Source organism: Hyalella azteca, unplaced genomic scaffold (genome assembly GCF_000764305.2).
Source record: "Hyalella azteca isolate HAZT.00-mixed unplaced genomic scaffold, Hazt_2.0.2 contig14443, whole genome shotgun sequence".
NCBI classification, from domain to species: Eukaryota; Metazoa; Arthropoda; class Malacostraca; order Amphipoda; family Hyalellidae; genus Hyalella; species Hyalella azteca.
Window position 1 is genome coordinate 1 of NW_025944329.1, and position 16,460 is coordinate 16,460.

At 36.2% G+C, this 16,460-nt stretch overlaps 1 protein-coding gene across 1 annotated transcript; it reads left to right on the forward strand.

Annotated features, from left to right (window-relative positions):
- Positions 1–7,130: 7,130 nt before the first annotated feature.
- Positions 7,131–15,148, forward strand: LOC108670094. Its single transcript, XM_018157545.2, has 13 exons — positions 7,131–7,334; positions 8,382–8,473; positions 8,951–9,044; positions 9,382–9,491; positions 9,866–10,014; positions 10,200–10,355; positions 10,764–10,850; positions 11,049–11,285; positions 12,534–12,640; positions 13,725–13,905; positions 14,083–14,184; positions 14,307–14,491; positions 14,937–15,148. The coding sequence occupies exons 1-13, from the start codon at positions 7,307–7,309 to the stop codon at positions 15,146–15,148; spliced, it is 1,740 nt and encodes a 579-aa protein (XP_018013034.2). The 5' UTR covers positions 7,131–7,306.
- The last annotated feature ends 1,312 nt before the right edge of the window (positions 15,149–16,460 follow it).

Sequence of the window (16,460 nt, forward strand, 5' to 3'; positions counted from 1 at the left end):
TTTCAAGATGATAATGCAACTTGCCATACAGCAAAAACTGTGAGAACATTCCTTGAAAAAAGACACATAAGGTCAATGTCATAGCCTGAAAATAGTCCGGATCTAAATCCAATTGAAAATCTTTGGTGGAAGTTGAAGAAAATGGTCCATGACAAGGCTCCAACCTGCAAAGCTGATCTGGCAACTGCAATCAGAGAAAGTTGGAGGCAGATTGATGAAGAGTACTGTTTGTCACTCATTAAGTCCATGCCTCAGAGACTGCAAGCAAGCTGTTATAAAAGCCAGAGGTGGTGCAACAAAATACTAGTGATGTGCAGGAGCGTTCTTTTGTTTTTCATGATTCCATAATTTTTCCTCAGAATTGAGTGATTCCATATTTGATTCCCTCTGCTTGGTCTAAAAAAATAACCGTTACTGACTGCACAATTTTTTCTTGATTTCTTATAGTGTCTCTTAAAGCCAGAAAGTTGCCATTTGAAATGACTTTAGTTTTGTGTCATGTCTGTGATCTGCTTTTTTTCTACAAAGTTAAACAACTGAATGAACATCCTCTGAGGCTGGTGATTCCATAATTTTTGCCAGGGGTTGTAGTTGCCTTGAAAAATTTCTCTTGCACAATGGCCTTAACCCATTAAAACCTCAAAAAAATTGTTGTATCATACATATTATAAGATAAATTTCAGTTTTGTAGTCCTACACCGCATCATGTACTTTCCATACAATTACTGAACAAGAATTGTTCACCTCAGTTGCTCATGCTTCAGTCAGTTGACCTATAAACTACTGGCGGTCACAATGTTTATGATTAGGCCTGTACCAGCCCTCGGGAAAATGCTATGTTCCAATTGTTTCTAAGTAAACATTTTATAATTCTAAGCGTTTAAATGATGGATTAGGAGTCTAGTAGTCAGACAAAACTCATGAATGGCAACAAACATTGCCATTAAAGACAAGCATTTGTGACATGAAAATTATAATTTTGCATGAACGTTGGAGAAAAAGGGCTACCTCATGTTCTACATATATTATAACAAAATAAGTTAACATCCAGTTGACAGCGGGTAAGATATTTTAATGAAGTTTGATAATGATATCTATAACATATACTCACATATACTGTCAAATGGGGGTAATAAGGGACGGGTCAATGCTCAATGGCTTGTCCATGGATATGGTAATATCACATCAATAATACAGTAAGGTTTGTATAAGGTACTATCATATCAATAAAGAAAAAACAAGTAAACATCACAGAAAATGTCATTTATTCTACATTTACATCATCTACAAAAGAAAAGGAGGACTTCAGAGTACATCAATGGATGAGTACCATCAAACGGGGTAAAAAGGGACAGGCGGGGTAAAAAGGGACAGTCCTCCAACATTTTGTAGAAATGTTGTAGCAGCTGAACCAATGAAAATATTGCAAAATTGAAAATAGTGGCGTAAAGTTCAACATTTTTACTAGCTATGCAGCATAAAGCAAGTTGATAAATCATACATTTATTACCTCTAAAAAATCTGTGGAAAAAAAGTGTGAAAAGTGAGATTTTGGAAAAGTATCTCTGCTAAGGTCTGTAGCAGAAAAAATATTTGTCGTATTGAAAAATCTTACTTGCATAAAAGTTGCACACTGGTGTTGGCTCAAAAATATGATTGACAGAATTTGCATCTTTCATTCCCAAAATAAAAAAATGACGGCTATTTCCACAAAACGGGGTAATAAGGGACACCCCCTACAACTGCATTTACAGTAGAGCCTTGGTTAGCAAAGGCTCCAGTTAATGAAAAAAATCAATTAACAACAAAGAAATTTGATTACATTTACCTTGCTCGGCGATTTTTTTTTTAATATTTCGAAATAAAATTAGAAATTAATTGTACATGTGTAACACCAGAGACACTGGATTCTTTGGAAGTGTCTTTAAAAAGTAATTTTTAAACTCATATTATTTGTTTCTCATCTAGGCTTGATGTTTTGAGCTATATTTTAAATTCTTTCATTTATGCTTTCAGTTCCACTCAGGAAATTAATGCCATTTTCATTAGAGCTCAACCTCTAAACTGCTGACTTCAAGATTTGGGTAATTGATAACCTAACCTATGTTTGGTTAACAATTTTCCTAATATTATAAACACACTTTGCTCTGTGTGTCTATTGGCTAGAATTATTATTTGCTTTGCTCAACATACTTATTATTTGCTTTGCTCAACAATGGATATTTCAAACACCTTGACATGTTGCCAACATTCTCTGTCTAATGCTACAAGGTTCAACAAACGACTAACTCTCAAGATCATGACCTGTTATCCTTTCGGACATGCTAGGAACCAGTCATTTTAGATTTTAATGACCTAATTAAATAAGAATATCATCATTACCTGAAAATAAGTAATTATTGATAGCTATAGTTAATGAATAAAATGCAACTAAATTCTTCAAAAATTATTCCAGTATAATAATACCCTCAAACTGGGTAATAAGGGATGGGTGGGGTAAATCAGGACAGTCGTCCCACATTTCGTCGAAATGTTGTAGCAGCTAAACTAATTAAAATGTTGTAAAACTAAAAATAGTGTTGTAAAGTTCAACATTTTTACTATCTATGTTGCATGAAGCAAGTTAAGAAATCATACATTTACTACCTTTAAAACAATCACTGAATAAAAGTGTGAAAAGTGAGATTTTGGAATAGTACCTTTGCTAAGGTTTGTAAAAAAAATATTTGCCTAATTAAAAGATTTTACTTGCATAAAAGTTGCTCACGGGTGTTGGCTTAAAGACTCGATTGACAGAATTTGCGTATCGCATTCCAAAAAAACATGGCAGCCATTTCCGCATGACCGGGTAATATGGGACAACCCCTAAAAACGCATTTACAGCCAAACCGCGAAAAGCAATGCTCCAGTTAACAAAAAAATCAATTGTTAATATAGAATTTTGATTACATTTACCTAACTCAGCAAAAAATTTCACTCAACAAGAAATCAATGCATCATCAGTCATCACAAAATTGGGCAATCAATGTCATAGATATAATTGTGCACTGGGCAACATAAAGTGAAAAGTAATTAACCTAAACTATGATTTATTTCTCCAAAAAGTATGATGGTTGTCACTAAAATATTTCTTTCTGTTTCAGGTATTTTTTCCAATCTTTTGTTTTGTTATAGTGAATTCACTTGACCCAATTAAAATGTGTGAAATTGCAAGCCATTCTATAAGCCCACAGATACAGAGGAAATGCTATATGCCTGCTGATATGAAGCTCACAGTAGACAAGGTCATTGTCAAAACTCAATTGCATGTTCATGGAAATGGTAATATCACATCAATAATACGATAATGTATGGATATGGTAATATCATATCAATATAGGAAAAACAAGTAAAAATCACAGAAAATGTCATTTATACTACATCTAAATCCTCTACAAATGAAGAGGAGGACTTCAGAGTATTGTTAGTACTGAATGAGTACACTTTGCATGCTTCAAATGTTTTAAAATTGAGTTTTATTTCAAGTGTCCCAGATTACCCCATTCCAGGGGGTAATTTGGGATACTTTTGTTTTGTGTCTGGCACCTTACAAATAGCATATGAAATTTTTTGGAGACGCTGTTCGATAGCCCTCGCAATGAGCTTGCAAATGAGCCCAAATTTTTCTATGAAATGTTTAATGGTAAGGAGTTATTAACAAAAACTCCCAAAACCGTCCCTTATTAACCGGTTTAATGGTATAGCCTGTCTAGCATCCAAGTAATATGTCCTGTAGCAATCATTTGTAATTTTCATTTTTTAGCTGCCCAAAGACTAGACATTGGTTATCATCATCTATTTTACTCTATCATCATCAATTGTAATTCCCTACAATCTGTATCTTTCATTCACTGTCAGTCATATTGACTTGAATTGTTTTCATGTAGAAGAATAATTGACATCCACCCTCCCCCACAATCATGCCTTGTTGTCATTAGGGTGATTAATTAGTATCCTTGTCCTATGTTGCCTTATTTTGAAGTCTGGCTGGGCAAAATGCTATTACATTGTAGTGATAAAGCAAAGTAATTAGGGATTTTTACCAACATTTTGCTGAAAACTGATCAGAAAACACTTAAAATTAGGATATTCACTTTGGTAATTTATTTATTTTATGCTGTCTCCATAAATTTATTTCCAACATGAGTTGAATGGATTTGCCTTTAGTCCAATTGCCTTTTAAAGCAGCAGTGGCTGAAATTCAAGCTGCGTGAGAAAATAGTTACTACTTTTTTCAGACAGATGAGTGTCAGTGTAGTTGATATCCATGTGAGTGATGCATAGGTTGAATTTTTATTATGTATCAACTATAGGAAGAGAGTACAATCAGTACATGCTGCACCTTCCTCCATTTTTTATGAATGATGAATTATATTCTAATTTCATACTTGCTTAAATAAATAATTTTGTACATATTTATTTTTACCTAGTTATCATCATTAGAGAAATTTATCTGTGAGAACAATGAGGAATACATTTGCCCTTTGTACAGCCTAAACAGAAGCAGGTTAATATAAGGTAATAAGACATGTCTGTTCAACTTGTCATAGCATGTTAACAGGACCAATTGACTAACCTTTGGTCTGGTTAAGCCAGTATAGCAGATAATTAGACATGACAGGTTACACCTGATACTCATTTATACAAAAGACCTCCAGATTAAGGCCAAGTGAGCAGCACACCAGTCTACTCTATAGATGTTTATGAGTTTGTGTGTTGGAAACTTTCTGCTGAACTGTATAGAGATTACATGAGCATGTATCTGCAACACCTATCATGTCAAGACATTAGCAGGGTACACTGGCTACACTGCTCACATGCCCACCCGCCAGGATTTTCAACCTAAAAAATCAGTTTTTTAATAAAGTCATGGTGTAGAATTTGGGTTTTAAAGAAAACTTAGGAAAGCATCATTGATTTTTTACTTTTAAACTGCCGAGTGTAGTAATACTGAATAGAAGCTACCAAGGAAATATCTATTAGGCTTCTTTGCTAAATACTGTCATCCAACATAAGTATAGTGCCACCCCTAAAAAACCTACATTGATTAAAGTTCTAAGATTTAACAATAACAAATTTTGTTTACATCTTTGCTAGGGAAAAATACTTCACAAAGGTTTTTAAACTATTCAATGTCATGCCTACCTGAACTGTTGGTTCAATATCAATTTCAACATTGGTATTAATTTAATTTACAAACTGTAGTTTCTCAATGTGAAATAGAAAAAAAGAACATTATATAAAAATTATTTATTTAATGATATTAACATACACTATTCTTAGACTGTCTTTCACTCAATGTTTGATATTTTTTGTGCTTTTCAAATCCATAAAACAAGCTCTAAAAAAAGTTAGAAACAACTTGCAGTACAATCATGTTAATTATTGAGCATTTAAAATAGAAGAAGTCTCAAGGTTATGCACCAAGTGAAAAGGGTAAAGTTAAATTCTTAGTGTTTTAAGGAAAAACTGAAAATTGGGCATTGAAGAGCCTTGCACTACCTCAGTTTTGTGAAACAAGACAACAGCTAAGAACTTGTACTTGGTTAATTTATTCAAGACTTATTTTTACCATTGATTTGTAGTCTCTGACAGAGATATGTCACTGTTTAAAATAGTGTTTCATTAAGTTAATGATACATCACTAACTTACTGTTTGAATCTATTTATCTATTTAATTAAAAGTTATGGCAAATGTAATAATAGAGGTTGATTCCTTTCAGCATCATATTTTTAATAATAAACATAAATAACAAAGAATTTGAAGCTAAGTATAAATGAAATATGTGAAAAAAGTATAAAATAACTATTTTCCCCATTTTGCATGGATTAAAAAAAATCATGGGCTTTTCAATAAATTCTGGATGGGTTGAGCAATTTAAAAAAAACATGGGTTATTTGCAACCCTGTTAGCAAGGACAAGGTATGGAGGAATTACAAGTAGCTGTAATATTTTTTTTTATTCTAAGCTGAGTCATCTTGCTCTAGACTTGATTGGTTTAGAAATTCTTGGGAGATATGATTTTTGCAATTATGAATTATTGATTAGTTCATTTAAGTAGCAGGCATTTGAAATAGTAGTAGTCTTAAAGTTAGGTATAAATGCATAAGTGCCAACTCCAATTCTTCAAAAGTTACTAATATATAATATAATATACCTTTATAACTACTATCTAAAATCTCTTAATGTTGACCTTGGTCATCCATTCTTGTTTCTGTCATGAAGTTTATGTAGGAAGCCTCAACATCCAGATGATCTTGATTGTTGTGACTAAACTTGTTTTTGCTGCTTGAGAGTGGCTAGGCATTATCAATATTCAGTGTGGGATGGTTTAAATAACCCGTTCTTCTATAACTCATAGACTTTGGCTACTGGGCTTCACCAAGCTTATAGGTGAATTAGCAACCTTGTATGAGGTATATTTGGTCATTAGTGCTCTGGCTATGGTGTGAGATCCAGACTAACATGTGTGTCTAATTCAGACTACAGGTCTGCCAATAACCATTTTTTGCATCAAATTATGATATTTTCATTTTGTTTTGAAAAGGTCATCCATACTTGTTTCTGTCATGAAGTTTATGTAGGAAGCCTCAACATCCAGATGATCTTGATTGTTGTGACTAAACTTGTTTTTGCTGCTTGAGAGTGGCTAGGCATTATCAATATTCAGTGTGGGATGGTTTAAATAACCCGTTCTTCTATAACTCATAGACTTTGGCTACTGGGCTTCACCAAGCTTATAGGTGAATTAGCAACCTTGTATGAGGTATATTTGGTCATTAGTGCTCTGGCTATGGTGTGAGATCCAGACTAACATGTGTGTCTAATTCAGACTACAGGTCTGCCAATAACCATTTTTTGCATCAAATTATGATATTTTCATTTTGTTTTGAAAAATGTTAGTGTTTTCCCTCTTTCATTCCTTCCTGAATATGACTTCTTCAGATTATATTCAGTGATAGTTTAGTCATTAGGTTGCAAGTTGGCTACAGTCTTGCATGCTGTGCAAGCTCACCAGGAACTGCTACATGTTTTGAGACCATGTTGAATAGAAAACTAATTGAGCTTTTTAAAATTGGATTATTAACGCATGGATTGAATGAAAAACCAGCTATTATAGCTTCTGGCAACACTCATAATTTTTTGTTGCAGAAAGTCATAGCCTCACTGTTGAGTCATGGGGTTGACATTGCTCACAGCCTCTGCACACCTGATGAACAGGGCTGTTCTGCTCTTCATTATGCTGTTTTGTACAATGATCTTGCAATGGTGAAGATACTTCTCATGCATGCAGGTAATTGAGTTATAATAAATCTATTCATTATTATCTGTGTGAAAGTTGAACTGAGAACAGTAGATGCAGAACTTGAAGTCTCTCATGATTCTGAAGCCTAAGTAGAAAATGGAAGTTTGATGCAGCCTGTACAAAACGCTGGCTCTGATGGCATGCCTCATACCTGAGTAGCTTGTAGGCAATTCATTCATTGATGATGTCTTGGGGTTCTTTTATTTCTTCATGAAGTAAACCATTTATTTTTTGTCAATTATAGGATGACCAATGCTTCGGTTGAAATCCCCAATTCCAAGAATAAAATATACAGCTTTTTGCATAGCTGCTTACCTCTATTCTCTGTAGTTGGTGGTTAATGATGTTACCCTTTCTTTGAAATTTCTTATGCTGCTTATAACTACTGTAGATCAAATTAAAAAAATTCTTCTTCAGCCATGAATTATTTTTCAGTAATATTAAAGCTGCTAGTATCACATATTGGATTTTTCATTATGAATTTAAAATATAAATGTCAGGGATACTCTTTTGGAGAAGAATTTTTCAGATAATTCTTTCAAGTCCAATTTACTATTTATTGAACTTGTCAATTTAAATATAACCTTCTGATTGGGACTTGCATTGCCATTTGCTTGTTTTTGTTATTATGCAGCTGTTCCTCAAAGATTCTACTTCTCTTCTAAACCTTCTGGACGATATTCTGCAGCATACTTTAGCTCCTTGGAATGCCCATGGGTTTTTATTCCAGTAACATTGTTCCTGACCATGGCTCCACTGAGCTCTTAGTAGTGGCTTAGTGCTTTCTCAACCGAGTGCAAGTTGCACATGAGGAGGTCAAGTTGTTTGCAGTTGGGAGTTCCATGCACTTCCTTTCAATGTCCTTGGGTTGGGGATTTATGTACATGTGGGGTATAAAAATGGGGGATTCTTTTACTGTTCCTTTCTTTCTTGATTAGGTATGCTTCTATTCACTGCCCATTGAATTCTGATGCTGATTTTGATAATTTGTTTTCTTTTGTTGTTGGAGTCATTATTATGTAATGTTCATTGCAGATAAAAGGTGCTTAAACATGGAGAGTCATGATCGATATCGATCCACTGCTCTGCAGCTTCTCTGTAGAAACTGCTCAGCTATAGACCTGGAGGTGACTAGGAATATTAATATATAATAATATATATTAATGTCTTGGAATATTTCAATAATGAAATATGAATAATAATGTCTTGGAATATTTCATATGCTTTTAATTCAGCCTGCCTACAACCAAACATGAAACAGACCAAACTTGAAGATAATTTTCATGTGTATGAGCCTGATTATAAGAATTAAAGATTTGCTGAATAATTATAATAACTTTAAACTTCTGTACAGTCTGAATAAAAGTATTCACACTTGTAGGGTACTAGTCAGGTCACTACAGCATCTCTATGATGTTCAAAACTTAGTCTTAAACTGCTTATTTTTTTTAAAGTTGCTGAATTCCATTTTTTTTGCTTTATTTTTTCCATTTTTTTTGCTTGAATTCCATGCTTTTGCTTAAGTTGCTGAATTCCATTTTTCTGTATGAGAACAGTTGTTTCTTATCGTTCTCTCCTGATACTTTATCTTAAATTCACTCCAGCAAAATTTATCTGTTCAAGAAGAAATATTGGCGAGCCTTCTAGATGCTGGAGCAAATCCCAACTTGCCTGAAAATATCCCGCCCTTATTGTGCGGTAAGTCACCTTAATAATTGCTCCAGCTTTAGTTAGGAATGCATTTAAGGAGTTTTATCTATATATTATATACAATCTATATAAGGAATTCTTGATGATTTTAGCACTGTGAGAACCATGCTAAAATCTGCTTACTGGTAGATTAATATGAACAAAATTGAAATGAGTCTCATCTTGAACACACAACTTGTTTCTATTGCTTGAACAGCGCTTAAAACTTTTTTTAAAATCATTCAATCATGCTTGGCTTGTTTCCTTTTTTTAGACAAATAAGAATTAGAGCAGAACTTTGTGCTCTACAGTGAAAACAGCACATTATTAGATGCCAATTTTGCAGCCTTGCAGAACCGCTGGTGGCGAGGAGCTGAGCTAATGCTGGACGCAGGGCCGGACACCACAGCCACGGATGTTGGGCACAATGCGGGTCTAGCCACATTCTATGCTCGGGTGCGCGCAGCTTTTGATTCAGTGAAATATATGTCCCAATTGGCAGTTGCGTAATAAAATGTCAACTTACAAAAATTTTAGAGCACCCATATACAAGTATGAATAATGTTTATTTTGTGTTGTAGATTTTGTAAGGTGAAGTTGCTACTTACTTCCCCATTTGCGTTTGACCTGTCACAGAACTCAACAATCATTACTTTATCAAATTCCCTATTAATTGTCTGTATTTCTTTCATTGTCGGGATTTCTTTAAAATCCTCTCGTCTAATATTTGTATCTGTGATTTTAATTCAGATGCTAAGGAAACACTGTCAACAATGGTGTGAGCTTAGTTGAGCTTAAGCATTCTATTTTGAATATTTATGTATTTTCAGGATAATGTCGAAATACTGAGGAAACTTTTCAGTAGAGGATATTGCTGTCGTGACCTTGATGTTTGGATAGCTAATGGAAGTCTAACAGAGGCCAGGTTGAAGACCATATTGCCGTACATATTGTCTCACCCTTGTAATGATTATTATATGTGAGTACTATAGCTGCATAAGACCTAACAAAACCAGCTTATGTGAATATTTTGAATTACTCTATACCTCAGGTATTTGAAATAGCAAGTAATAAGTCCATATTCTGAATGAAATAAATTCTTCATTGATCAAATGCGATGTAAGATTCGATTTTCCTTAAACTGGTTCCATTTCTGGTACCTAGACAGGAAGTTGTGGTTGCTGCTGCCTCGGCATCGTACCACGAGAGCGCTCTGTACATTCTGGAGCATTACGTGTTTGACTATTCAATCGTGATTGGGTTCACAATCCGCGCGATATTAAAACTTGATAATGGAATCAACTGGGCAGACAAGAACAAGTAAGGGTTGTTAAATAAATCTTGCATCTACTTAATGCAAAGTTTCCTTGTTGGCATTTTCTGTGTTTGCATAAAGACAATTAACTTTTCCACAATTAATTATGTTGAGAAATTCTGCATTTAGAAATAATTCATAGATTCTCGTTTCTTTTAAGGCAATGAATTCCTTTAATAGTTGAAACGAGATAATAATAGAATCCAGTCATGCTTGTAATTTCTAATAATGCTGAAATTCCTGGCAAAATATTCGTAAAGCATTATTGATCTGGTGGTTGTTTGAAAAGGATTTGAGGTCTAGTCCGCTTTAGCGTTGATTTAATTTATGTGCAAAAACAAATTGATTTAATTTATGTGTTCAAACAAATTGATTTAATTTATGTGTTCAAACAAAAATATTTTTCTCTTCAGGTACATAACTGCCTTGACAAAGAACATCTTCATGAGCAAATTGAACAAGAACGACCTGCTGATTATGCTTTTCCTGATATGTTCCAGGTCAGTTCCTGTAAAAGTGCATTTGATTATTCAGTACTAAAATTTACGATGAAATTTATCACGGTCGACTATCTTTCTTAACATTATTGTTGATCTTAAACGAAATAATTTTGATACTAGTTACTTGTCTTTTACTTCGTACTAGATTGTTGAAGCAGGTGCAAACTGGAAAAATAATTGAATTTATCTTGCTCTTAGGTCGTGCCCGCTATATGATGAAGAGTGTTGCGGCTTGTGCGACGTCAATGTCGAACAAATCTGGATCAATCTAGAAAATTTAATAACACTAGCCGAGCACAATGGTCTACCCATCGAAAAGTGGGATGCAACTTGCGAACTGACCAGAGAACTGACCAGAGAACTGACCAGAGAACTGACCAGTTTCGATGAACTGACCAGAGAACTGACCAGTTTCGATGAAGTGTGGGCAGAGTGGTAAGTAAGCAGGTTCATTTGCTTTCATTAGCATGATAGCATTATCTACCATTATTTATTAATTGAACCTCTAGCTGACGGAAGATGGTGAGACGAAAGATGGTTCGCCGTTTTTGTCGCGGTGAGTGTACGCCGTTCTTATGAAATAACATAGTTTTCTCAGCAAATGGAATGGGAATGTTACTGCGATACCCAAGCTGCAAATAATTCTGGAATATATTGCTGATAAATAATAATTTTATAAATCATATCAGATGTCTTACAATAGGTACTGCACCAAGACGGCGCAAGAAGTTGTACCGACAACTGTTCAAGCTGTTGGCAAAAACTGCTGTTGTAAATGCAGGGAGCTATACGATCAGTTCTACAGTCAATCTATCTATGGATATAGTCAATCTATCTATGGATGTAAAAATATCAATTATTAATTGCATCGACTTGAAGGAGATAGTTGTGGAAAGCAGATGCATGTTAGTGGCCGGTACTGCCCAATACCCCCGTCACCTTCCCGTGAAGTTAGGTGCCTAGAGCCATAGACGCCGCAAGTCCGCAGCCACTGCTCCTGCCTGTACATATGGACGTTACACCCCAGCATGCGCCTACCTCCACACTTACCCTTCCAGTCTGCATCCAAACAAACGTAACCGGACCTAGCATAACCTCATTGGCTGCAAAAAGCTAGAGATATGGGGTAAGTTTGCTGGTAGTGCCTTGCCGGGATGTAGCTTCCATGATGACTACATAGACGGGAGAAGTGGCTGTGGACTTACTGCGCTATGGCTTCAAGATTTGCCGGAATTGATGTGGAATGCGTTTTTTGCGTTGTTGACTTCGTAGCTTTGTGGTTGAGTTTAGCTGTGCATGTTGAGCGTTGGCTCCAAGTCTAGTTTAAGAGTTAAATTTGTGGCCAACGGCCAGCCGATCACACGTGAAAAGTTGTATTTTTACCTTTCGATTGTGCTATTAAAGGAAAGAAACTACAGAAAGTACTGCTTTTCTTGAAACCCATTAGAACTTGCTGACAATCTTTGCCAGACTATTTACTCCAGCCGTTCTCGTCCGATGATCACCTGAATCGTTTGAAATATCATAAATCTTATTATTACAATGATACTTCTGTGAGGATCCGATTTTGCGTGAGGACTAGTCTTTCGGGGAGACGCCCTATTGAAAGAAGTTACATATTTTAGAAATCTCGTTGTGCTACAACGTAATTATGTATTTTCTTAATATTTAAACACTGGGCAGGAAGGGCCCGAAAATAGATCGTAACGTCCTCAACCTTGTGCTGCTCAAGACAACTTTATGTTCGGTTCCCCTCGTCTTGAAGCTCCTGCCACTGATGAAACAGAAAGGTGAGTGTTGTATTTGGGAGGGAGCATGGGCTTGATTTTTACTGCATCTATTTTCTGGCATATACGGTCTTTTGGCAGGGAATAAATAATGAATGTCATCAGCTGATAAAAAGCAAGACTACTTGTAATGTATGATGTCAACATTATTCTCGAGAAGAATTTAAAAGCAAGTGAAGCTTCTAGTAAATTCACCATATGTTCATGAAAACGTTTGAGAGACCAGCATCAGAAGTTAAAAGAACTTAGATAATACTTGTAGAATTAACAGTGAAAATCCAAATATACACGAAAAAGATAAAATATTTAGTGACGAGACATCGACAAAGCAACATCTAACCTAATGATTTACATTTTCCAGGGGATAGGAACTGTACGCGTTGTTGAGTCAAAGCGCTTCTGCTGCAGAAAAATTGACATTTAGATTTCGCGAATGTTAATTTGCATGTTTTGCTGGTGAATGGTTTCAAAATTGGTTCCGTCTTCAGATAGAAGGATGTTGTTCCTGCCCAGATGCTGTCTAACCTGGTCTATTAATAAAGTTATGTGCTCTGCGCATCAGCATACGTCGGAATGACGTCGTCTACACACGTGTTTCTGAGCATCGCGGTAGCAGCTTTCGTTCGAACATTTTCCATGCCTTCTCACTTGGCTGTGCGCTTTTATGCTGAACAGTGCGACGTGACTGTGTCTGAGAGCCATTTAGAGATACTCGATGGCACTTGTGGTGGCTGATCCAAGGATTTTACAATCACTGCATATTAGTAAACGGAAACCTTGTCTTAATAACGCGTATAGTTTTTATTCTCTTGAAATTGTAACTCGATGAGTTTTTTTTTTGTCGTTTCCTCGTCACGTAGGTTCATTTTTTGGATATTTGGATTTCTGCTGATGATTTTACTTATATTCTCTTAAGTTTTATTTTTTGAACTGCTCATGAAACTGGTCTCCGGAATGTTTTCATTAATATTTGGTGAATTTACTTGGCGATTACTCTTGGTGAACTTACTATTTTAACTGACTGATTATATGAATACTTATTTGCTCTCAAGAACTCTCGAGACACATGCGTATTAACACTTTCTAGGTTTCCGGCTGACAGTGTCATCTGCGGTAGCATTCTTATCTAATCCATGCATACGTCGCCTAAGTCTTCAAAAAATTGAAGTTGATATCCAAGCTATTGTGCACTCGCCGGAGTCACCGTATCGAATTCTGTTATCAGAGCTGACCAGGAACTGCTGTGAAGAGGGGCAGTGCTGGTTCAGGTGGGTTCATTTCGATGAAAGTGTCTGTTTTGCAATAAATCATTCGATGCGAGGTAGCTTCACAGCTGATGCATATGTAAACATCTACATTACCACTATAAATATGATACTCTACCCGTTCGTGTTTTAGCCTCATGCTCCGAGCGTCATCGCATTATTTTCATTTGTGTGCCTCAGGTCGCCCTTGATGACGGAATTGTGTAGGCGTGGCCTTAAAGCAGGACATCATTTCCTTGTGCTTTTGCTGCTCCATCTCGGCGTGCACGAATTATTCCTGAAGTGAGTTTCTCAGCCAATTCCTGATTTACAATTATGGTTCTTGTTGGATTAATATTAATATAGACTAATGAGTTCAAAATTTCTATGATGTTAAAAGTTACGTCTTCTGTCTTCTGGAATAGCGAGACAGAAATTACATGGGCGCCTACTGAAAGTAGGCGGCTCATGATCTCCATTGTTCACCGTTATGCTCCGAGGTGGAAGCTTCGTACTCCTACGCCTTCTGGGTCTCGTTGCGATGACGAAGTGAGGCCGCTGGAAAATCTCTATAGTCCAGAAGACGTAGTGGCACGTTTAAATCAAACGGGTACGTTTAAATCGAAGAGTTAGGCTGTTTACTTAGGGCTAATGGACCTCCTTCTTAACTTCACTCAAAGAAAGTATTCACTAAAACTTTGGCGTTCCCAATTTGTACGTTTAATTGGAGTTCCCTAATCTAGGAAGCTGAATTATGGTATCTATCAAATTATTTGTCCTTGTCTCCATTTATTAATTTGTGCCTTGAGAAGTAATTGATTCACGTGATTAAAAGTTGATCACCTATTATAGAGGCTGAGAAGGTTACGTCTGATGTGTTGGGAGTCAGCGATTAAATGAATGCATATACTTACATGCACGTACATAATGATGAATGAACCGATGTGTATGCAGCAAATACAAACGTTCTAATCTTAAACGCCTCGATATTATAATTTTTTAATAAAGGTCTATTAGCTTAGCATTAATGAACATTGAATTTTGTTGGTGTGTAGCGCCGCTGCGGTCGCTGAAGGAGCTGTGTCGCCTCTCCATCCGCGCCTCCCTCGACTCGGCCACTGCAGGATTGAAGAGAAGACGGAAGGCTTGCGAGACGTGTTGCCAGCTCCTCTTAGAGAATACCTTTACTTCCGCCACGACTTCCTCATCTTCCCGAGGATTACTGATCTTCCCGAGGAATATGAGGAACCTGAGCAAATATGAGTAACCGTTGATACGTTGACTCGTCTTGCCTATGACCGTTGATACGTTGTCTCGCGTTGCCTGGGACCGTTGATACGGTGCATTTCAAGTGCTGATGATTCACTGGTACAGCATTAAACCCAAAATTCATCACTAAACTTATTAAAATTTTATTTCGACTGATGCGAGATTATTTTTTTTGGGGCTGATGCGAGATTATTTTGGTGACAATAGTGGGACAGAGGCGGAGGTCCAGGGATTGTGCTCTTAGATATGTTAAGGATTCCTTGTCAGACGGATGTGTGATTTAGACTTAGACTTCTTGTGGTGGTATTGACGCGAAGTGATGTCTTCTTCTGGCCTTTTTCAGGATTGTATTAGGCTTTCCATTTCATATCTTTTCACTTTCTTTTTCTTGTAATTTGTCGTAAACAGCGCCGCAAATGTATTATCTGCGTGTGCTTCTGCATTTTTTCTTGTCCTAGTTTAAAGTTTTTTTTTTATCTCTGGAAATCGCGCAGCTGTCGTTCAACAATGTCACATTGTTGATGGCATTTCTGTTGCCATTAATCATTTAGAAAGGAATAACGTCTACGACGGATAATGTGTTCTTAGACCAAGCGTGATATTTTTGCTACATTTAACTACAAGATCTATAAATCCAGACCCAACTTTTCTTTATATTAACCTTACTTAATTGCTTACCATACTGAATACTTTTGAATACTATCGCTAGGCTGATAGTTCAGTTTAATATGCTAAAAACAAAGTTTAATAAAAGAACGAGGCTTTCCGGTGATCCTCACTAAAACTTTCTAAATTGATTCTTATTACTGCGACCTATAATCGGCAGGGTGCAAAGTGGTTACAGTTGAGCGTACTAATATTGATGCAGTGTGTTGCGGGTTCGATCCCAGCTTGCTATGACAATCCTAGTCAAAATAGGCGAGGTGGCGGTGTGGGTCAGAAAAGCTAGATTTGAGCAATGAGTTTCGGGTCCGAAGCCAGCAAGCTGCTAGAATTCTGCGATGTCAAGAATCGGTGTCACCTTCATCGTGATTGGACCCTGAGTCGTGACCAGCATCGTTTCAAGAAAAAGGATCAGCGATGCAATGGTCAGTGCGTTCGTTGGAATCGTGTTCACGACACCATCGTTCTCTGAGTATTTTTCGTACGGGATTATAGAAATTAAAACAAATATCGTGAACCAAGAAATGTGCTGAATTCCACAGTACTTTAGCAATTCGAAATGCACAGACATCCAACTTGAATGATAGTCATGGTTTCTATCATACCTAATTAAGCATCGTTCCATTTCCCTCTTTCCTGTGTTAAGC

Bases quoted from the DNA above. Each gene is read 5' to 3' on its own strand.
- LOC108670094 (XM_018157545.2), top strand. From the start codon at position 7,307: ATGGTGAAGATACTTCTCATGCATGCAG. The intron at 7,335-8,381 runs GTAATTGAGTTA...TGTTCATTGCAG, and splicing joins GATACTTCTCATGCATGCAG to ATAAAAGGTGCTTAAACATG. The intron at 11,286-12,533 runs GTAAGTAAGCAG...AACACTGGGCAG, and splicing joins GATGAAGTGTGGGCAGAGTG to GAAGGGCCCGAAAATAGATC.